This window comes from Pseudopipra pipra, chromosome 13, assembly GCF_036250125.1.
Source record: "Pseudopipra pipra isolate bDixPip1 chromosome 13, bDixPip1.hap1, whole genome shotgun sequence".
Taxonomy (NCBI): Eukaryota; Metazoa; Chordata; class Aves; order Passeriformes; family Pipridae; genus Pseudopipra; species Pseudopipra pipra.
The window spans coordinates 8231343-8255501 of record NC_087561.1 but is presented as its reverse complement, the minus strand read 5'-3'; the positions used below and the strand labels follow the sequence as shown (position 1 = coordinate 8255501).

Genomic DNA, 24159 nt, shown 5'->3' with positions numbered 1-24159 from the left:
TTCCCAGACTGGGACTTGGGCCCACCTCACACAGACCTGCTGGCAACCTTTCATGAATATGTTATACCAAGTCAAGCAGCAAGTTTCAGCTCCAAATAAAATTTCCCCTTAGGCACTGGGGAGTATGACATTTTTGGTGCCTCAATCTTTTTCTTGCTCCCCTCTGGCCATTGCCATCTTAACTTGGGTGTTACCCCCAGGCCAAGAGACACATCAAGGGAGGCAAAGGCTTCCCTTTAAGCCTTGCAGACTGTGTGTCTTTGTGCCTGACACTTTTTTGTGTCTTAGAATAGAGTAGTAAGCCACTACAGAATCATAGAATAGATTCATAGAATATCCTGAGTTGAAAGGGACCCACAAGCATCATCGAGTCCAACTTCTGGCTCTGCACAGGATGACCCCAAAAAAATCACACTGTGTGTTTGAGAGTGTTGTCCAAATGCTTCTTGAACTCTGACAGGCTGGCATCACTCTTCCTCATCTTGTCCTTCTGGCTTACCTTGACCCTGACATGGAGGGGTCAGCCATGCCTGGGACCAGGCTTCCCAACCAGTGGGGCTGCCAAAGCATGCCAGCCAAGGGGAATGGTTTTCTGCAGGCATTTGGAGGAGCATGCTGGCTCTCAGAGGGTACCCATCTGGTACAGATTGAAAGCAGTGACCCAGAGCTGTGTGGATCCTCTGCATCACCCAGACTTCATATGCTTAGCTTCTAACCTTTGAAAAACCCACATCTGCCTTAGGGAACGTCCTTAAACACACAGAGCTGTGACAGTGATACGAGGAATAAGAGTCTCTTTTGGCATGTAAATGTTGTTGTCTTGGACAGCTCAACTTCCTTTGCTCTTTTCTCTCACTGTATTTGATTTAGTCTGTGATCAATAGTGAAATTAAAAGGACGTGGGTTTAGTCCACCCACAGACTTTCACTGTGCTGCTTGGAGATGCCAGATCTGCAGGGTTCTGCTGATCTGCGCTCGAATGCTGGGTAGTCCTTGCCTAAAGATTGCTGCTCTCCAAAAAACCATGTTTCCTGTTGTCTGTCAAGAGAAGTTTCACTGGCTCCTGCTCTCATTACAAGTGGGGCAGCTCTGCTGTTGATTTCAGTCAGAATAGGATTAGAACTACTATCATCTTACTATCAGTGTAGGTTATGAGCTGATGGTACTGCCTGGCATTGAGTTCAGTGCAAGCTGTCTTGCTTGGGCTGAAGCAAAATAACTCTATAGCAGTCTTTTATCAGTGGGAAAAGATAAAGCTTAATGAGAGCATTTTCCAGGTTTTGTCAGAAAAAGAAAAGAAATTTAATACACATAGGTATTTTATAATGCATAAGATCCACATGCATGTGTGTGTGTATACATGAACACAGCTTCAGTTCTAGTTGGTTTTGGTGTTGTTTTTTTTTTTTTTGGTTTGGTTTGGTTTTTTTAGTACAGAAATGTAATTTTTCTTGTTGCTGAAGTCTGTGATGTAGGCCAGAAAAGCAAAATACTAAGGTATTTTGTGCCCAAAATTCTGTGCCCAAAATACTAAGGTCAAACTTTCAAAGAACAATTATTATAACCAGAATATGCTTTTTGTCCTTACTGAGATAGATTCTGTCTGTTTTGGTGACAGCCTGGTGTGTGAAGTGAACATGCAATGAGGGTCACAGTCAGTGTCATCTCTATACAAAGTACTCGGTGGAAGTGTGTGTGTATTTCTCTGTACTGAGACCAATGTAACATCACCACAACAGATTCTGAACGATTCACGAAATGAAAAAATCTGTCCTTAGTGCAACAAGAGAATACTTGCTGGGCTGTACTGTACTATCTGCTCCAACAGTTAGTTTAAACCTGGTTAATAAACAACCTAAAGTTTAACACTCCCATCTGTATATTTTCCCTTTGTGTTGTTGCAGGTAGACTTATGATTGGAATCTCAAAATATTAGAAACTCAAGCTGGACACAGGAATGTGCACACAGAGCATTTTTATTTTGCCATGAGCAATATTTGGTTTCAGGGGAAGCAGTTTGCACATCACCACAAATTGATAGCATGGGATGATGAGGTGAGCACAAGTCATAAAAGAAACCTGGATTATACAATAAACCGGTCCCACTGGGATCAACTGGTACATACTGAACTCTGTATTTATGAACCTTCAGCACAGTGTCATTTGCCTCACTCTACAGCTGTATATTGGGAAGGAGAGACTTTGTTATAGACCAGAGGTTCCTATCAGGAAAGCAATTCTGTATGTGCTTCCAGGGCAGCAGAGACCCCTGTGCTCCTTGTGTGCATCGTCAGCACCGTGAGAAGCAGCTGGGCACTGCTGAATAAGATATCAGGTATGACAAAAATACACAGATAGGAAGGACCATTAAAAGCACTTTACCCTGTGAATTTTCAGAGTTCAGTGAAGCCTATTAGAGAAAAACCAAAACAAAATATTTGAGAGGTGACTTGACTCCAGGGAATAAACACATCAGGAAAAAATAATGGATGTCAAAGGGCTTTTTAACTTAACTCTGAAAAGTATAACATGATCCAGCGGGTGGAATCTGGAGCAGACAAATTCAGATTGGAAATGTGACCTACATTTTTAATAGTAAGTGTGATTAGCCATCAGAACAAAGTACTCACAAAGTAGTGGATTCTCTCCTGTTGATGGCTTCAAATCAAGACTAGGTACCTTACTGGGAGATCAGCTTTAGTCAAAAATAGTTATGCTTTAGTCAAACACATGTTACAGGGCTCATTCAGGTAATTGGGGAAATGTAATGGTCTGTGGCATCCAGGAGGTCAGGCCAGATGGTATAATGATCCCTTCTGGCCTCAACCTCAGTGAATCTCAGAATGAATATAAATGCTATCATCTGGATGTGCATTTGAAATAATTGCAGGCAGAGATTAGACACGCAATTGCATATGGTTCAGAATTGATAAACTTTCCTCCCCTCCAGAACAAAGGCCCTTATTTATGCCTAATTACATGGTGCTGTTGTAATTCAGACAAATATCCGTTAAGAACTCAGATGGGATGTCAGCAAATCAATTTTAACTGTGCATGTGTGGTGTGGAAATCTAGTTTCTAAAGCTTATATTGAACTCCAGACTTGCTGGCACAGGAACGGATCCAGGAAGAGCTCCAGTGTGGGCATTTGCTCCACCCTGAGAGTATCCTGATGAGATTTAGACCTGTTGACTTTGAAGTTGATTCAGTTAAATCACAAAGTTGTGGGTCCTGGGCTTCAAAGCATCTGGGTGCCTAATGCTGATGACTACCCGCCCATTGCCGAATTTTACGGGAAAGGGTTGTTGAAAGAGTAATAGCAAAAAATAAAAATGTTCCTGCTTCTATGAGTAGTTTTGCTTATGCTGATATTATCACAAAGAGCATCTCTGCTTGTCAATGCACACGCATCTGCAAAATAACCTGGTGTTGCGCTGCTTCTGGAGAAGGAAGAAGTATGAACTATTAACGGGCAAAAGAAACCGCAATAAAACACAGATAACTTTTAATATGAATTTCACCATAATGTGTAGCTTTCAATTTTAGTGTTATCTCACTCACAAAGCATTCAAAACAACTGCACAGGTAAGCAGTGAGATTGCACAGAGGAAATAATATTTTTAAAGTTCAGTGAAATGTCGTCATTTCTGGTATGTGGGCATTTACCTGTGGCCAGAAGACAAATGTTGATGAGTACAGAGAGTTTCATTCATAAAGGTCCATAACCTTTTGTATTCTCTGTTCTTCCCCAGAATCAATTCTGATTGATGACACCAAACACCCAATTCCCAGGTGATGAGAAAGTTTGTTTTTTCAAGTTCTGAGCACTGCACAGAAATTTTCAAAGCAGTTAATGTGCACCTTGAGGACTGAATATTCTGAGGTAAGGAGGTTTTCCCTAGGCTATACATTTAATTTGAAAGGGGCAAAAGCCTGGATTTGCAACCACCCTCACAACTACCCAAAGATTTGAGCAGTTTTTATAGAATCCTAGAATTGTTAAGGTTGGAAAAGATTTTTAAGATCATGAAGTCCAACCATCAACCCAGCACCACCACATTCACCATTAAAATATGTGTACCATGTCTGCATATTTTTTTGAGCACTTCCATGGTGACTCCACCACTTCCCTGGGCAGTATGTTCCAATGCTTGGTCACCCTTTCCATGAAAAAACTTTTCCTAATATCTAATCTAAACCTCCCCTGGTGCAAGCTGAGGCCATTCCTCTTGTCCTGTCACTTGTTACCTGACAGAAGAGACTGACAACCACCTCCCTACAGCCTCCTTTCAGGTAGTTGTAGAGAGCAATAAGGTCCTCCTTTTCTCCAGGCTAAACACTGGTTGGCCTTTCTCAATCTGAACAATGTGTTTGTCCTGGAGGATAAAGATGGAATCCACACCTACATCCCAACTTCATTTATTATTACTATCTTCCATTTTTCTCCTTTTTTTCCCCAAGCAACATATACAGAATGTATGCTCATGACTAACATGAAGGCTGTACAAATATATGCTAATATGTGAACTTTAAGCCAAAATTTATTTGGATTCTCCTTCTGCATTGATGCTCAGAACCTTACAGCTACTTGCACATTTGCTAATTGTAGCCTGCTTTTCCCAGCCTCTTTTATTTCAGCTCAAAAAGGAAACACGATAATGGTGACTCTGCAGATACTCTAAAATAACCAATGTTTTACTGAATCTCAACCACTTTCTTATGTGAATAGCAAATCTCTCTCTGCAGATACTATTCTGTACAGTTATGAATATTTTGTTAGATTACACTAAAAATGAAAGTGACATGAAATAATGAAAATCATATTTAGATTTAGCAGCGTTTTAATGTGGCATTTTACCAGCTAAATATTTTTGCAAAAACTTTGCAAAAGCTCTTGATTTTGAAGCTGCTTTTTCAGTAGTTCTACACAAATGGCATTTATGGTGATACTGTTGTATCAGCAAAACTACCAATGCAAGTATTTTGCTTTTTATCTTGCTTTATAGCCCTTTATACAAGGCCTTCCTGTAACAGTTCTGCAGTAGCATTAATTTCACAGAGGTCCTGAAGGTCATTCTTATTTTGAGTCAAACAACAATATCCAAGAATTTTAATGATGCTCTTGCATTAGTGTTATCATATTCAGAATTGTTATAAAATTCAACAATGTATGAAAATGTCATTGCTAGGGATGAATGAAGCAGCTCATCTGAAAATGAAAGCCCAAATCTTTGCAGGTGTTCAAAAAACTTACGGTAATTTCACTTTGTCTCCCCTTCCTCCACTTCTCAGGTACTTCTACAAGTTCCGGTGCCTGAAATATCATCATAATTGATTTTTCTAGACAAAGGAAGTGCTTAGAGATAATTATCTAAACTTAAGTACAGCATTTGGTACAGTGCCATGTGGGAAATTATTAGCTAAAAGGGGAGATTAGTACAGAAATTGAAAAGTGAATAAGAATGCAAGAAGTAGGTGGAGATCAGGACTGAGGGAAGGCAGTAGGGCTTCCCAAGCATCAGTCTTGGGCCTGATATTATTTAACATTTCTTATTAATGATGATCCCATAAAAAAATAAGTGTGTGCTAATGGAATTTACCAGTGGCATAAGGGAGGGAGGCACTGTCACTACAGAGATGAATAACACTCTCATTTAGGAAGAACTTGAGTAACCTTGAGAATAGGATAAAATGGATGAAATTCAGAAGGATTTGACTGCAAGTCCATTCTTTTGGGTCTTCTTAATCATATTTCTACTATACCTGTGTGTTCATAGGTAAGAAAAGACTAAGGAAGGGAAAATATAGACCATACAAAGCAAGGTATTTTTACCAAGATAATGAAACTCCTGTAATGATGCATGAGGCACACGTTAAAAATCAGACAGAACAGTGCACACTATTCACAAAATGATTCACTTCGCTTTTGGAAGCTATGGAAAATAATGATTAGAGTGACCATGGGAAGGTAGTGTGAGAGGAGTTTGGCAAAATGCATGCTGAGGGAGGCCGCTATAAATGCTGCATGGGAATAAGCTCTAGGAAGAAAAAACATCTATTTAAAGTGAAGGACAACATTGGCACAAGATCAAATGAGCATAAATTGGTCATGAATAAATTTAGGATGGAAATTGGAATCAGGTTTTCAAACAACAGAATAGCAATGTTCTGCAATTGCTTTCCAGTGAGAACAGTGGAAACAACGACAATAACAACAAACCCCAAGCTACTTTTAAGATGGACTTAAGTTTCTGAAAGGGATTATATGTGTTTGGCTAAGATAGCAGAGAAGCAGATTTGATGACCAAAGAGGTCTGTCTTTCTAAGCCTGTTTCTCATGACCAAATATTTCAGAGCACTTTTAAATGCTTCCTTCCTTCATGTATTTTTTTGGATAAATTTTTTAGAATATACTGCGGGGACTGGTAGCTGGACTGATTTAGGGAAGGCACAGAACTGTTTTGTCCAGAATATATTGAATACTGTCCAAACAAAACAAAGGAAGTGTCCAGTGTCCCATGGGGCAAGGCTTGGTGCTTAAAGAAATCCTCATTTTCTGTGGAAGGCAATGGGGACAAAGTCCCAACAGGAGCAGCACCCCCTTGAGCCTCGATTCTCTCATTTCCCTTATGCTCTGAGCCTGCTGCTCTATTTTGTAGTTTGCCTTCTAGACCCCACTGTGCAGATGCAGCAGTATGAAACAGGATGGCAAACAATACTTTAGATACATAAGATTAAATGGATAGAAACCTGGGCAGTCAGTGTGAGAACAACTGGATGCCAAGCTGCAGTGAAGATGGCTTGTCTGGGAGAAGGGTGGATTCCTCCAGCCTCGATAGTGTGGTACAGAGCTGTGTTAGCATGTTATGGTTTCTTTCTTGCCCAGGAGGCACCTGTGTCCTTTGGTTTGGTTTATCCTGCTTAGTGCCTCAGTTACTGCCCCTTGTTCCCAAATCCAGCATTTCCATTACTTCTTAAAAGCTGCATTTCCCCTAGTCAATGTGGCCATAAAGGGATTTGTATGGAAGCCTGGAGCTGGGGTTCAGTAGCTGTAGTTTTATGGATTTCTTACCCACACTAGCAAAATTGGGTATTAACAGCTCTTTCACAGTAAGAGATGCTGCTGCATCCAAGTGCCTGATATGCAGGTTGGCTGGGTAATGTGGTGACTCCACGATTAGGAGAGGATCTCACAGTCAAAAGTTTTATGATTTTCTTTAGTTGAAATCTAACGAGGTGGGCAATGAGACCTGCAGAACTGAATGATTCTGGTTGGTTTTCCTCTCCAGCTAACTACACACATACTTTTTCTGAAATCAGTTGTTATTATTGAGAATAGGTTAAGAAATGGGAAAGTTAGATGAATCCCCAAGAGTACAGGTAGTTTGGAAAACGAGAAGAAATAGGTGCCAGCTTTACAGCTCGTCACCATCCACATTAATCACGTTTGCAGTAGGCAGCAGCTACTTTATGTGCAAATACTTTAACAACTGGTTTAAAAAATGAAGCAGGATGGCAGAGCCCCAAAGTTCACGTAAAGAGGGTAATGAACACCTGTGTATTGAAATAGAAAAGGGAGTTTTCAGTCCCTCTTCAGCTGAGGTTTCTGCAGCTTTCTCAGTCCCTCACTGAGGGACTCCTGGTGGGGCAAGAAGGCTCTTGGTGCCTGGTGGGGCAGCGACAGCAAGGTCAGCTCGCTTCCTCTACTGTCTCACCCCCGGGGATTTTAAAAACAGGAGGTTAAGAAATAATCCCTGCTTGAGATAATAATTCCCTTGGCCAGAGGAAAAAAGTGCCTGGTACAGCTGCTGACAGTGGTGCCCTGGTCCTGCCCTGCCATCCCCAACCAGGGCGGCCCTTGGCCCTGTGGCCGTCGTGTGCTTCACCAGTCCCATCCCTGCCGAGTGGAGCCACATGGCTGAGAGTGGCTGTGAAATGACACCTCTGTGGGAGAGCTGTGATGCTGCGAGGATGCTACAGCCTATGCAAAAGGAAAACGGAAAGGGGCAAAGGAAAAAAAAAACCACAAAAATGCTGTGTTCGTTCCTCACTCTTCCCTCAGTGCTGTCTCGCCCCTTGCAGAGGCTTCAGAGGTGTGAACACATCCTGTTTACATCTGCCACCAAGACAGAGAGGCCGAGGGGAGCACACGGCTGAGGCACAGTTGGAGGCAGCACCGTGCACAGGGAGAGCTCCCTGCGGTGGGAGACGGCCCCGGCATGGACACGCTTCCCATCTACCACGGGCGCATCACGCGGGAGGCTGGGGAGAAGCTGCTGCTGGAGGCGGGCGCGGACGGCAGCTACCTGCTGCGGGACAGCGAGACCATCCCCGGAGCCTACTGCCTCTGCGTGCTGTGAGTGCTGCCATCACCGCCCTGGGGCTGGGAGCGGGGTGCTGGGAAGGGCTGCTCAGGTGGCAGCTGATTTCCAACCTTCGCTTCCGCAATATGGGGAGTCCCCGCAACAGAACATGTGCTAATATTACCCTTTGCTTACATGTGTGACACTTTTGGCTCCTTCATCTTTCTTAAGGCAGAGGGGTGTGTAAGGGATGTGGGGTCCTTTGCAGAGGGAAGAGGTTTTGCCTTGCAGAGACCACGCTTCCTATGGGCAAAAATGGAAAAAGAGAAAGCAGGCCAGGAGCACATAGGGTGGATGAGCGACGTGCCATGGAGACGTGCCAGGCAACTTGACTTAGGATGGTGTGTACTGCCTCTTTGTGCTGGATAACCCTCTTGCTTTCTGCCTGCATTCTTCTGCTTCTTCATTGTGCTCCTGGGTGTTCTCAGCAACATCCCCAGTGTCCCCTGTCATCGGGGAGGGTAATGTGGAGTGCTGTCATCCACAACAAGCCTTTGCTTCAGGATGCTCTCAGTCAGGCTAAGTGTCCCATGAACCATCAGGTGAAACTACCTGTAATGCACGTGAAATACTGAAGGGTAACAAATTAAGTGGTAATGTTTCATGAAATGGGGTGAAAAGGGAGAGATCCGGTGGGATGGTCTGTCAGAGAGAGGATAGACAGGTTCCTCTAGGAGAGCTGGGGGACTTTATATTCATAGGACCTCATTTTAATGAGGAAATTTAGTTACCCTACTGTTGGCAAAAGTCTTGGAAGTCCTGATAGTGCTGTACCATTGCACTGGAAGAACAAAGATGTGTCTATCAAGACCCTTATGCTTTATTTCAGTAGGAGAAGGAACACAAGAGAAAATTGTTTCAGGTCCAGTACAAAATTAGCTAACAGGGGGAACTCAGGTACCTGGCAAAAAAAACAGAAGAAGAAGAAAAGTCCTAAGTCAGGTTTTCCCCAAATCTCATGAATACATTTCCAACAATATGTAGTTAAGCCCTCGGTGAGCATCATTATCCCCCCGCTATAGACCAGTAAATGGACACATGCAAGGGGGTCATAGGAGAAATCCACAGCCTTCTTCTCAGGGAAAATCTTTGTGACAGAAGATGTGTTTTTTATTCTCTCATGAAACCAGAAGGTGAACCAAGATAGGTGCTTCTGCTAACAAATACCTTAATAACAAGATGAAAAATGGGAAATAAGAAGCATCTTAAATGAAAATGGAATAGACATAGCAAGAGGTAAGGAGCGCTATGATTCCTATGGTGGGAATAGGTAATAAAAGCAGAGTCTCTTTTAAATAACCATCACAGGAAATGGTGATATATCACCTTTACACTCAGAAGTCATTCAATACAGGTGAAACACCAAGGCATTAGAGAAAGGGTCAGACAGAGTGTTACAATGCTGAATAAAATAGAGAACACTAAAATTAGTCCACCATTAGTCTAAATCAGGATATAGGTATGTAACAAGGTCTTTCATCTGCACACAATCAAGTTGGGATTTTTTGCTGTATTAGTGGTAGTTTATGTCCTTCTAAAGAAATTTCATGAATGAAATAGAATATAGAAAATGAAAATAGGAATAAATTAAAGGTTTTCTAACTGTGAAGCTCTGCAATCTTTGGAGGAAAAGAGACTTCAGTAAGAAACAGAACACTACATAATTGTTTTTGGAAATTATGTGCCATTCATGTCTTCATGGTACGTTGCATTCAAACATATATATATGATAAACAAAAGGATAAAAGCAAAAAAAATTAATGGTGAATGTTATGCAGGTTTCTTACAGAACATAGATACTCAATATTTATTTTGCAGAGGAAATAACATCTTGGATAAATCCAGATAAAAAATTAAATGAAAAATATTACAGTGATTATGATCTTATGCAGACAGAAAGGTGGCTGAAAAATGCTAGAACTAAGCCTTTGTTCCAATGCTTGTTAATATTTCAATTCAAAGCATTATGGAAGAAATAGCAGATATGGTAAAAAAACATATCACACAATAACTTTGGAGACAGTTATTATAAAGATACCAGGAAAGGATCTCACACTAAAGATAGCAATGACAGTTTGAAGAAATGTGGGCTATAAACTAGAAAAGTGCTTTGGCAGGTGGAGTTTACCAAAGCAGAGACTTTAGTGGAGAGATTAGAGAAGCAAAAAAGGAAGGCATGAGAAATACAGATATGTGTTCAGTGGAGGATGCTAAACCTGGTTTTGGCAAAATAAGCTAATGGACATAACCTGTCCGAATTCCAGTGTGAACATCATGGGCAGAGATGGAACAGGTGGTAAGCATGTATGTGCATGGGAGCTTTGGTAAAAAACTGAAGGAAATGTGCAGTTGCTGTATTCACTGTTTAAGAAAAAGAAAATCAAAGAAAAATAAATACCTCTCTGCTTTTTTATACTTTCTCCTAAATAATCATGAAAATTATTAGGAATAACAAAGTTATTCAGAAATTTACATTTTGGTTCAGAATCTGTGCTGAAGATCATTGTAGGAATACACAAATATAACAAGATCAGGCTAAAAATGTATTTACTAGAAGTACTGAAGTGGTCTTTGAAACATCGGAAACAAAGCTGGTCATCCATTAGATATATTGCAATAAGTATTGGAGGTAAACAAAACATTTTGCATCTTTGCAACAGGAATTTCTAACAGAAGTGAATCTGTGTCATACAGCCAGGGATACTTCTATTGCCCCTAGAAAACAAAAAGAGAAAAATAGCCCAGCTTTCCGAAATCAAAACATGTTCAGTCTGTCTTCTTTCCCCTCTCTCTCCACTTCTGTGGAGATGTGAAACAAAACAAACCTAAACCCCTGCAGCTTCCCACTTCTAACCCATTTTAGTTAGTTTTTTTTTTTGTTTTGTTTTGTTTTGTTTTTTTTTATCATGGGGGAATTAAAAGGCATAGTTCTGATAAAGAGAAAAGAAAAATGTATCCATTTATCAAAAAAGTCATTAAGCATATATTTGGACGACACCTGTATGATCAGTTTGAACTTGCATAGGTGGTTGCACTTCCAGCTCCAGGTACAGTAATTGTCAAGTCCTGCGATTTCATTGCATTGTTTAGGCTCAAGCAATGTTTCCTTTTCCCAAGAAACTGCATAAATCTGTAATGCCACCATCACCACCACACCCTCCCCCTAGGACACCTCCAAAGAGCCCTGACATATTGTGGCAGCCTTTGAGCATCTTAAGGCACACGATAAGGATGCACCGTTCATGGTCAGGCTCATTCACCTTTTGCTTTTCCAATTAAAAAGTGGAGCCCTGACCTTTAAAAAGGAGAAGAGTCAAAGACTTCATGAATCCCTTGTGACTGACACTGATTTTACAGGGCAAGCATAAAAGAGACAGGTAGTAGCATAAAACCTGACCTATAGAGATGGGTAACTGCAGCAGGCAGGACCCTGTTGGAGCATTCATCTAGAAAACTCTCCTTTCTCTTTTCTTTGTTTCTCCTGAGCTGTTGATTTATCTTCCTTGAATGCTGCTTTCTGCTATCCGAAGCCACGGTGTGCACATGGTGTGCCTGGAAGCCTTCCAAGAGAGAACGAATGTTTTTTTGGTGTGATTGTGGCAAAGCACAAAGGACCCCCTTTCACAAATATTTTAAGACCACAATTAAACTATGCATGGAAGAGTAGGAAGGTTCTGATTTGCAACTGTCTGCCTCTGGGCTCTTGCAAACAAGGGTGCTGCCTTCAGATTTTGGCAAAGATTTTAATACCAGATGCTCCCAAGATCTTCATTGTATGAATATCATTATTGAATTGATAATATATACTTTAAGGATATTGTGAATATGTCAACAGAAGTACATGATTACATGATCTTTTCCCGGGATTTTTTAGATTTGCATTGAAAAGCAAGGTTTTTTGCTGTTCCTGAAAACTGGGCTATGAGAAATGCATATGCTTTAGAAAACATACACGTTTTACCTGTAAACATGTTAGGCACTACACACAGTACACCAGGGTTTTAATATCAAAAGCTGATTGTTCCAGGGAGCTTTCTTTACTGGTCTGGTTTCCTCTTTGCTCAATGCCCCATTTGACATTTTTAGCACCCTCAGAAATCCTCTGTGCTCACAGCTCCTAATGAAGTCAATGGGGGACACGGGGCACACTAATGGTGACTAGTTTGAGAAGCAGCCTCTTAAACCCTGCCTGAAAAATGTATAAATAAAATGCCTGAGAGTGCCAAAAGCCCCATGTTCCTTTACAGATATATGAGCACACATGCAGAAACAAGCAGCTCATGCCTGAACTGGCAAAGATAAAGCATTTGTTGTTTGGGTTTTAAAATTCGTATACTTGAAAATACTGGGAATGTTAATAGGTGTTTCAGGGCTTTAAGTAAGACAAACATGATGTGCTTGTCAAACTATATGTTCAGATGATTTGTTTGAGGCCAGCCATTCACGTACTGTGCTGCATTCAATTTGTGGAGAATAATCAAAAGCTGGAATTGAAAGCTATTTAGAGCTCTTGAAGCAACAGTAATGGCAACAGGGATAGGCTGCAGTCCTATCAGATTTTACGTGTGCTATTTTTTCTGTCGCTGTAACCACGGTGCACAAGTTCAAGGCAACGTGTCGAAACTTTCTGATGCGGCAGAGGCATCAGCTGTGCAGCGTGAGGGTGTAATACAGGATCACAGCTTCAGCTTAGCGTTTCTTTTGTTTCCTATGTAATATTTTTGATAGAAATGGCAGAATAATTGCGTTTATTATAGCACCGCACATAATAATCATCGTAATTTGGAATGTAATTTGGAACAAAAGGAAGAGCCCCTCGATTCAGTGTTGCTGTTGTAAATATCACACGCTGTTTTCAGCTTTGAAAAGAGTCTTCTATAGCATGACAGTAAATTTTACTGGCCTGAGTATTTCAGCTTCCTGCTAATCAGTGAGCGTCGTGTTTGCTGAGCATAACTTGGCTAATGACTTTCAGATATTCCAATGGTTTTCCTTGGAAATGTTGACAGCCTGAATCATGGAATTTATGAAGCTTAGTTACTGGCCCGCCATAAAGTAATTTCCTTCTATTCAGCATCTCAGGTTTGAATAAATTCTCATTTTATTGCTGAATTTGAAGAAATTCCTCTTTGAGGTACTGCTTTTGCCTGGTATCTCCTCATATCAGACCAAGACAAACCTTTCTCAGGCTACACACTTGCTCTTTAGGTAAATCAGCAGCTTTTCTTCAGGTGGTTCAGAGTGTTGAAGTGGTGAAGATACCGACAATCTTCCACAGAAATCTCTGCATAAGTTCGGAGACATTACACTAGATTTCACTTTCTCTCTCAAGGTTTTGTTAATTTCAGAATAATAAATCAATGTGTTTGCTTTACGGTGCTACAGCACTTACAAAAAGGTAATATTTGTTACTAATTCAGTATCACAGGTAAATTTTTGCCACAAGAAGTGTTGGTAGGGGAATCAGTGACAGAAATCAGGGACAGAAATGTAAACTCAAGAGCCGCTGTGAGTGAAGCTACAGTGACTCTGTTGGGCTTTTCAGATGTAAACATCAGTTTAAACTCTTTTATTCACTCTTGCTGACATAGAGCTTGTATCTTGCACGTCATCTCAACGTGAATGTCATTTCTTCAGCTTGAGTTAGCTGATGAGTGGTAATTGCTAAGTTGTTTGCCTTGATTGTATAGCTGAGACCTAAATAAGGAGGGAACCAGGCTGCTTGTCAACCAGAAAATGCAAATTCTAAAACAGAGTGAGGAGAAGCTTAAATAGGATTTTCTCTTATGTTAAATAACAAGACTTTGTGAAATGAAGAGTTTAACTTCATTTCAGAGAAGAGAAACGGTGACACAGGAGGCTCAGGTGAGCAGTACCCTTTAGCTTCAGGTTCCCAATGTGAGGGCCATGGGAATGGATTTTGAGACTGCCCAATGTTATTCTGTACAACTCGCTGACTTTACTTGCATTGCTGAGGTCTGTTTCAGTGTTTCACATAACTTTTGCTTCCAAAACACCCATCTTCAGTTCCCATTTTTCCACCCCTCCAGCATTTTGTGCTGCTTCCAGCTCAAACCTCCTCATGCCTCACCTCCATATATCATTGCTCTTTCCTTGCCCAGCTTGTATAGGCAAAGGTCCCCTTTTCTTTTCTTCCACATCCATCCCACCCAATCCCAGTTTTCCTTTTCAAGATGCCCAATTGCTAAATTACCTTCTCTTTTTTTCCTCACTAATCCAGGCCAGGCAACACACGTACATTTCTTGTGGCTTGAGATCATGGACACTGCTTAGCTGAGTGTTCATGGTACAGCCAGGCCAGACATGGTGAGGCTAAAACTGCTGAAAATCTCTAGAGTGCCTCTCTTGCAGCCTAGAGAGCCACCACTGGTTTCAGAGAGTACAAGAGATATACCTTATTTAAAAAAAAATTTATGTGTTACTTCAAAAATCGGGCAACCCCCCCAACAATTAGAAGTTGTTTTTTTTTTAGCATGGGAAAAACATTATTTTGTCTAACATGTCCCTTCTCTGATGCTTCTCCAGTCTCCATCTCTAAATAGGCTGAGCCAAACACCTAAGAAATGAAATTTCAGTCTAAATGCTGAAATGTGACAAAGTTATACTAAACTGAGCCTGGTCGGTGTACAGTGCTCAGGACCTCTGTTTGTAGGCCACAGCACTGTCTGGTTCTTAAACAATGTTGCAAAGTGAAATTCCAAGGTAAGGTCGGGTGGCAAATGTGCCAGGTAAGAAGCTCTGACTGATATAATGCAATGACATTTGAAGAGAAAGCTACATACAGAGGAAGAAAATATGTCATCTATTGCTGACATGGCTTTCCCTTTTCTCTCTGTCTTTCTCACTCTTTATTTTTTCCATTTTGGACTCAGAAATGAATACAAATTAGTTTAATAAAATTTCCTAACTGAGATGCAAAATTATTTTAAAATATACCATGCAGCTGAAATGTCATGGTTAATTTTAATCTGCAGCATGTGGCTAACGTCCTCGGGCTGTTTCAATGGTGCAGAAGATTGTAATTATTCACCTGTTAAAGTAAATGCAGCTTTAACAAGTCTGATCACAGTTGAAAAGGAGGAGTGGAGAGGATAGGTAGACAGGTGCTGCTTCAGTGGGTCGTCTGTGAACAATGCCTTTGTAACTCTTTCAGAGGAATTATCTAGCTATAAAGGAAAAAAACCTATAATATAAAGTGGACTATTTCCTGTAATAGCAACTTTTTCTAGATTTTCCTTTGACAAAGTTTTCTGTATGAAGGTATTGCAACAGAGACAGTGTTAGTGCAGTTCCCAGCCAGTATAACATATCCTTTCTTATGGAGATGAAAAATAAGTGACATGTCATAAAAATATCATCAGTGGTGACCAAAGCACTCTTCCATAAGTGCTATCTGATATTGTCCTTATAGCAGTGGCTGTTTTCTGCTTCCCCTCACCAGCATTTTGGCATTTTTTGCCTTTGATAAAAAATTTACAAGACCTTATTCATTAAGATGTTAATTCATGATTACTCCTGTCCCTTGAGCTTCACTGACAGGAGAGAGGAGCTTCGCTCTTGTCAGTGAGGCTTGTGTCTGTCCTCGGGACAGGTGAAGGGACTGAGGGGCCCTTCACTGAATCTCTGCTTGGGCATCAGGAGCTGGTCCTCCTCCAAGATATGATGCTACACCAGTGTCACTGTAAGAGTGCTCTCTGAGATCACACCACATATAAGGACATTGTGTCACTCTCGGAACTTTTTTTCTGCCCTAAATAGAGTAAAATGTAGAAAACTAAGCTGTCCTCTCGTGGTGGCTGGGGAATTTCTAATTTCCTGAGACCTAAGCTCCAGTAAATGGACTTTTTCACCTGCTTTTGCCTGTTGTTATATGTTTTGCTCTTTGGAAGGTAATGTTCTCTACAAGCTCAACTTTAACTTGTGTATTTAACTTTTAAGAAAAACACCTTGATCTTCCTTCAGCCCACACTGATCTTAGTTAACGTTGGGTAGTTTAAATCATGAAAACCTTTCTCATGGGAGGCCGTGCCCATGTAGCAGTAAAATTGGCTCGTCAAAATCATGTCATTTGTACGTGGAAGGTAAAAAACTCTTTGAAGTGGTAATGAAGTAAGTTCCTGTCACGACAGAAAGTTTTGATAAGATCACGTTCGTTGGGAGAGTACTTATCAGAAGAACTGTAACTCATTTTGTGGAAACCAAGGTCCCAATGGAAAGTGGTGAAATGGGAAGATCTAGCTGTTCACCCCCTCAAGAAAATGCATCCTCCTTCCTTTGCTCATTTCCTTTGAACAAGCAGGTGTGGATGCCGAGCCCATCTCCCATCTACACACTGGCTCTGTTTCCTGGTGGCTTCAGAGCAAAAACCACACGATAATGTTGTGTTTTTCAACTTAAGCACAGTAAAACCTTTCAGGTCTTTCAGGATTTTCTCCTCAGGGAAAATGAACATATTCCAGGTGAGCGGAGAGCTCTCGGTTGTCCCTCGTGAGGCTGTGATAGCAATGGGATAGCAGTACTCCTCCCATTCTCCACGCTGTGCTGAAAGCACCTGTGTTCCCAAATTCTTGTTCCTTTTTCTGTATCTCAGGGGCTTTTAATCTGAATTATCCTTTGTGCTTTCCCCGTGCTCAGTGGAAATATTTTGCATGGTAATTTTTTGAAAAATACAGGATAGGTGTCTATCTTACATCTCACCACAATTCAGCATTGAATATTACTTAATCTGACTTCTATTTTTCAATTTAGAAAGCACTTCTGGCAGAGTCCTGAGAGCCATCAGACAGTTCAGAGACAGAGCAGCACCACAACCCCCCAACCACTTCAACTCATGAAATCTCTTAGGTAGAGAAAACGATGAAAGAAACAACAGATGGTGGCTTTCCAGACAACTGAGCCATTTGTGAGAAAATCAGATTTTAAAGAGATTGAAGCAGTTGGAATGCTTTGGGACAACCAGGAACAAAGATGGGTAGCAGAATCATGGAATGGCTTGTGTTGGAAGGGACTTTAAAGATTATCTAGTTCCAACTCCCCTGAGTGGGCAGGGATGCCACCCACTCGACCAGGTTGCTCATACACTTGTGCACAGTGTAGTATTAAAAACAGAAGGGAAGAGAACGAGTTTTAGATTCATGGATACTGATTCTGTTGGGTTTGAGGCTTGAAAAAAATCACTGTAGAGATGGTTACATACCCACTTCAAAGAGACAGGACTAAATGCCAGCACCTCTCTGGTATTTCCCAGTGTATTATAGCCTGTAAAATCCTCATTTCCTTAACTATATATTGACTGATGTGCTGCATACTTAGGTATAGGGAAGCTCCCTGTGATTTTTAAAACAAAATTAACGTGAACATCAGGTACTCCTGAAAAGCTGGCGATACAGCCACGAATCTCAGAGGCTTCAAGAAAAGACCTGATGGTATGAGATTGTCTGAGAGCCCTAAAGGGAGAAACTGGATTCCCTGAACATGAACATACATCATCTAATGTCTTAGAGGGATGTGCTTTTAAGCAATTGGGCTTGAGCTGTGGCCTAAACCACCAGTGTCCATGGTGCCATGGCATGGACAGGAGAGCAGTGTTGTCCTTCCACATCTTTCCCTCCTCCTGCAGCCACAACAGGTTGCTCACACCTCTTCACAAGGTCCAAATCCCTGATGAACTGCAGCTTACTGGGGGAAGCAGTGGGGGAAGCAGTGGCAGATATTTTTCTCCTCAGGTTTCCACGAAATGAGCGTGGGCAGCCACTTTTCACGTCTATCTGGTGGCACACAGAGAGTCTTGTTTCTGGGGGAGTTACTCCCCAGGCTGAGCCTGAAGAGGTGGATGAAGCTGTGGTGGGATTGTGGGGCAGCATCAGTCACAGTCCCATGCAGGAGGAGCTTGAGGGCACTGTCTCATCTGCTGAACAGGGAGCTTGTCCCTGCAGCAGCCCCAGTGGGAGCGAATGGCTTTGTGTCCTTCACCTCTGTATTTAATCACAACGGGAGTCGTATGGTGGGGGCAGAGCTCACAAATCCTGGCAGGCATTTTGCTCCCACTTCGTGGGGTTGTAACACAGTGCCAGCTGTTAACAACTTCCTGCTTGGGTAAATTATACCAGACACTGCTTTGCAAAGGTTGCTGCAATGACTTTTAGACAGGAATTTATCCAGGAGCCATGACACAGAGCGTAAGTAATTGCAATCATATGATATCTCTGTCATTGATGGTTTCTGCAAATTTTTAGTAACTGCTATAATACCATGAAGATTTGGAAAGAAATATAGTATTTTTCTGCTTTCTTAAAAATAGAAATTGATGCTGAAATAGGGAATAGTCCCTGAAGTCCTGCTGGGTATTCATGTAAATCTATGTAGTATGAAATACAGTCTTTCTTATCTGATACCATCTAAACTAATGTTGCACCCATGGAACTACTATCAATTTTTTCTGTGTCCGACATAAATTTTTGGATATATGTATAATAATCTACCATGTAAATCATTCACTGGGTTCATGAGAGAAGCAAGACTGACTTTGGACATGAGCGTGTGTCTTGTGCTATTGGTGTATGACTCTTTATTATCAAAAGACTCAGATTTTAACAGAATGAAGATTCCATACTCTTATAAGTCTCCTTTCTCCATATTTGAGAGTTAGGAATGTACGGGCAAAGCAAAGAGTAATTAATTTACCTTCTTGTTGTGGGTCTAGCTTTCCAAGTCAATTATACTCATGATATTGCTTCTGTTAACATCTGCATTTAAATGAGTCACAGAACAGTAATGCTATCAGCCAATAACACATCTTTTCCTCTTGCAGGGAAAGTACGTCTGCTGTGTGGCAGCAAAAGGAGGTCACTGAAAAAAAAAATTAATAAAAATGCTGAGGCAGGAATGAAAGCAGCATCACTTAACCTAAAATAACTGAATACTGCTAAACTAGATCTGAGTCAGACCAGTCCTTCTCATCCCAGAAGAACCCAGTAGACTGAATGCTGTGTCTGGCCAGTGGGTTTTTTATCAATTTAGCCTTTATAGGTGAATTTATTTTTAAGGGCAGGTTAGCAGATGAACTGACTCCCACATAACAGAGTGTAGCTCTTGTGAAAACTGTCAGAAAAAATGAGTAATAAATACATGTTAATTTTTTTTTTTTTTTCCACAGGCATCAGGGTTATGTTTATACCTACAGAGTGTCCCAGACAGAAACTGGATCCTGGAGTGCTGAGGTGTGTACTCCTCCTTTCTCTTCTGAAAATTTCTGCATCTTGTCTCATATTCTTATAGATTTAATGAAATATATTCAAATTATTCATGTTTCTGCATAGTCTGATTTTCATTGACAGTAATTGATCTTGAGTGTGCCCATCAGTAAGATGTCTTGGTGCCACTTCTGACAGTCTAGAATTCATAAATTAATTCCCCATTTCACTTCAGCTGTTGCATAATGCAATAGTGTATTATTTTCCATCATTTTAAATGGAAAAAATATTTTGTTTTTATAACTTGACAAGCACAATCTGTTCCCTTCTATCCGTGTACCACTAACGTGGGAATACTTAAAGAAATTATTTTCAATCTGCATTGTTTTAAAGTTAATTTTGCTCGAGATCAATTCATCATAAGAGAAAAATATATACAGGGTAACCAAAACTTGGTACAAAATATGTTTTCACCCATCTGACAAGAAAACAGTAATTCTAGTATAGAAAAACAGTACTTGCAATACAGACAACTATTTGGGTTGATGGGATCAGGATGTCAACCTGTATTTATTTTATGAATTTCTTGTTCTTTGGATGTACTCTGTGTATTAATTCATAATTACTTTCTGTTTGTATGTTAACAAACACTTATTACAAATATTATAGAATATCTAGACAAGGATAATTCTTTGGCCATTATTATAATAGAATTGGTAGCAGTGTTCTGAAAGACAAAACTGTTTCTCAGGGTTACTCAAAAGCAGATTAGGGAGTGGAAGTGATTGACATTAGTGTGGAGTAAACAATTCACCCTTGGGCCCAGGACTCTGTACATCCTGTGCAGGAAAAGGTGCTGGCTACAAGTCCATGATACCAACACTTCCCTTAAGCAAACAGAAACCTTTAAGTAAATGTTGCTAAGACCACGCTGGCCTCAGCTGTTAGAAACAGCAGCACAGATCCAACTTTTCCCCATGGAATGTGCCTCCAAGGCCAACAGAGGCTCCAGATGCAGCTGATCCTTTCCTGTCTCTGCTTCCTTCCCTGCAGCTGTTTAGTCTCTGAGCAAGCTCAGGTCACGCCCATCTTTCAAGGACGAGGCAGGGAAATTAAAGCAGTGCTGGTGAAATCCCAGGCAGTGTGAAGACTCCAGCTGGTGCCAGAGAGGTTGGATTTAGCTCACAGCTGCTGGGTGAGAGCACTGTCCCTCCAGTGTGACTATGCTGGCAGGGCCTATGCTTGTCCTCCTTTGACTGTGGTGAGGAGGTGTTATTGCAAGAATGCCCTGAAGGATTTAGCACAAATGCTGGATTTTTGATTAAAAGCGCACGTGGTTTCATTTTGTAGTGTTTGAAAAGTTGCTAAATTAGAAAGTAGAAAAACTCCCACTTTTAATAAATAGGTAACATTTAGTTGTTGTCTTTGTACAAGACGTAGGCAGGAATACTCAACACATAAGCCAGCACTGAATGCTCAGAGAAGAGTTTGCAAAGAGGATGTGTCCTTGCTGAAATTTATTGGTGTAAGGACTCCCCAGTAAGCCCTGGTAGCTCTCTAGGTTGTCTTACTGGTGTTTGCAGGCTGGAACTATCTTACTGATACACGCCAGGAAGTTATTGGTAAGCAGGTTAAGTCACTGGCTGTAGTAAGTCAGGGTCAGAAAGAGTGAAAGATCACTTGTGAGCTTGCCTAAGAAGCATGGGGTGGCAGGTTTCTCTTGTAGTGGTTCAGAAGTTGTCCCTCTCCCAGCTTTACATCACTGTGCTGCTGGAGGTCGCTCGGTGCAGGGGGTCTGTGATGCCCTGGGGAAGGGGGAGAGCAGTGCAGCTCCTTGACTCATTTTAAGTTGGCACGTCAGGGGGTCCACATCCATGGCTGGCTACTTCCCTGTGGGCTGTGTGCATTTCTGAGGACAAGGCCCCTGTGCCAGCGCCCCGAGCCCAGCACAGGCACTGGGCACCCAGCACCCCTCTCACCTCTCACCCTTTGACTTTGCAGACAGCGCCTGGGGTCCAGCGGAGGCTCTTTCGGAAAGTGCACAACCTCATCTCGGCCTTCCAGAAACCCAACCAAGGCATTGTAACACCCCTGCAGCACCCAGTCATCAACCACATGAAAGCCAAATATTCCCCAGGTACTGGTGGGGTGGAGGGAGCCTCGTCTGCAGCTAAGCAGAGCCCTCCATGGTGGCAGAGATGGAGGTCTTAGACTTATTTGTACGTTGAACTAGATAACAGAGTGACGTTGCCAAAAATGTACCCTAACTTTGTTCCTGTGTGATTGAAATGCTGTCAGTCAGATGCTCTTTAGAGACAGGGCCTGTCAATGTAATGAGAAAATGGATTTTGACTGTCTTCCTGAGTGCTATAGCAGCGATGGCTGTCTTCCCTCACCTGCACCCTCACTCATGTAGGCATGAGCCTTCTGATCTGTCCATTTTCTTGCAGTATTCATCCTTTCATATCTTTGTGATTATTTTTCTTAGGGAGGAATGAAGGCCATGACTTCCACCTGCAGCCATCATGAGGATGTTTCCCCAACTGTGACATAACCACATCTTCCAGTGTCTCCTCTAGTCCATGCTCTAAGACAATGATTTATATGATAGTTAATACAACTCCATGAGTTTTCTTGTAACATTTACAGAAATGTGTATTTCATAGAATTTATAGTTCAAAATGTAGAAGTTTAAGTTTCAGAATACTTCGAATTTGGAGTGAGATTTTTTTTTTTGGTTTCTGTTTGTTTGTTTGTTTTCTAAGAGAGGACAAAAAAAAGGAAGAACATAATATCTTTTCCCCCGTTTATAATGTCAAGTAAAAAATATTTTTCCCTTCAAGATTAGTTCTTAATTAATAATTTGTTACTAATTTTACATTGCTGAACTTTGGAGTCTTCTTTGCTTTGTTCTGATTGGCATTTATGCAGAACTGGGCAAGCCCCCTTTTATAACCTTAGGAGAATTGTTTACATTAAAGTGTCCTTGCCTTGGGTGGGCTGTGTGTCTGTCATTCATACAGTTCCTAAAGATATTCCAGAAGTGACACTGTGAGGATCCTCACTAACTGCTTTCCCATCACACCAGGCGTTCTGCCCTGTAACAAAATCTTTAGCTTGCACAAATGATCAAAAGCATAAGCAATGCACAGGGTAACTGAGAACACCCAGTGAAGTGGAAAGCCTGGTTCTTTGCTTTTAGGTATTCTCTGAACTTGAAACAAGCCACCTTTGCATACAATTTAAATGGATAAATTATTTTTCGTGACAGTTTCTTTGCTTTCTTTTTACTACCCATGTATTTCCATGCTGCTGCTGGGCTCCTGGAGGGGAGGTTGAATCTACAGGACTTGTCAGCTGTGCAGGGTTAGTGGGCAACACTGTTGCTAAGTTGTGACAATTTCAGTTCATGACTCAGTTTCTGTCTCACTGAAGGCCAAATTTCATTTGCAGTGAAATGTCCTGTCATATTTTACTCTGTATGTGTACGTGTTGCTCTGTGCCCTCTTGGTACGTGTGCTCGTTGGTTGAAACAGGTCTTACCTTAACATAGTGCCATACAGTGGCAGATCCAGCATGATTTCCTCTTTAATAAAATATTTAAAGGCTGTTTTTTTAATTGTTACTCAGCAAACGCACTGGCTGCTTTGCTGTCACCTGTGCCCGTTGAATCTTTCCCTCCTCCTCTCTGCCTTAAGGGTTTCCCAGCCTGTTGTGAGCCTGTGGCAGCTGGTCCCTGACTGTTCCTCTCCAGCTCTATTGCTCCTGCAAACCATCCTTCCTCAAAGCCAACCGAGCTGCTGGGTGCTCTCAGTATGTGTGGGAAGCCCTTTTCCTTCCTGAGTGCTGGGTCTAAAGCCCAGGTTTACCTGGCCTCTCCTGGGAGCAGGAAACAATCCCTGGCAGATGATTGCAGAGATAAATGTAGTACGAAGAACTTTGCCCAAGGGCTGTTTCCTATAGAGGTGTCCCATTGGCTTCAATCAGAGGCTGAGGCTGCATGTGCAAAACCTGAGGCACACGAGCAGCAGCCGCTCACCCGCTCTGCGGTGCAGTCAGCTGAGGATAACTTGTTTGACTAAGGCTGGCTCCAAAAGTGCATTGTTCTTCTGAAAAATACATAAAATAGGCCAGAAGATGCCATTTCTGTTTAAAGCTGAGAGTGTTGTTTCAGTTTCTGATGTAAATTATTAAGACAGAGGCTTGTGTTGTTTCTTTTGGATACCCAAGGGTCTGGAATTGCTGTAGGCTTAACCAAGGTGGAAACAGAGAGAAGCTGATGGTGCCTGTGAGGCAAGGAGTCGATGTCTGGTTATAGAAACAGTAAGATGGAAATTATATAGATTGACTTAGGTGTGAAGAGCTACAGATCCTTTTAGAGAGCAGCAGCTGCATTTTGTGGGCATAACTGCCCAGATGATCTCTGTATCATCTGCTTCTTCCATCCCCACGGGGATGCAGCCCCTTGCAGCTGCAGCTGCTCTGCCCTCTCCCCCTGGCAGCCCTGCCACCCCTGTCCCCTCGCTGCCACAGCCCTGGTTCTGGCAGGTGGCTTTGTAGCTCACTGCATTACCTTGTGTCCC

The 24159-nt window shown here is 41.7% G+C and overlaps 1 protein-coding gene across 1 annotated transcript in view; it reads left to right on the top strand.

Moving 5' to 3' along the window:
• SH2D1A (SH2 domain containing 1A) overlaps positions 1-23195 on the top strand; it is a 28607-nt gene extending 5412 nt beyond the window's left edge. Inside the window, exons 2-6 of the mRNA XM_064669885.1 lie at positions 3753-3883; positions 8083-8356; positions 19540-19603; positions 21578-21713; positions 22065-23195. Coding sequence (XP_064525955.1) covers positions 8220-8356; positions 19540-19603; positions 21578-21713; positions 22065-22105 — 378 coding nt within the window. The 5' untranslated portion in view covers positions 3753-3883; positions 8083-8219 and the 3' untranslated portion in view covers positions 22106-23195. The remainder of the gene's footprint in view (positions 1-3752; positions 3884-8082; positions 8357-19539; positions 19604-21577; positions 21714-22064) is intronic.
• Positions 23196-24159: the final 964 nt, after the last annotated feature.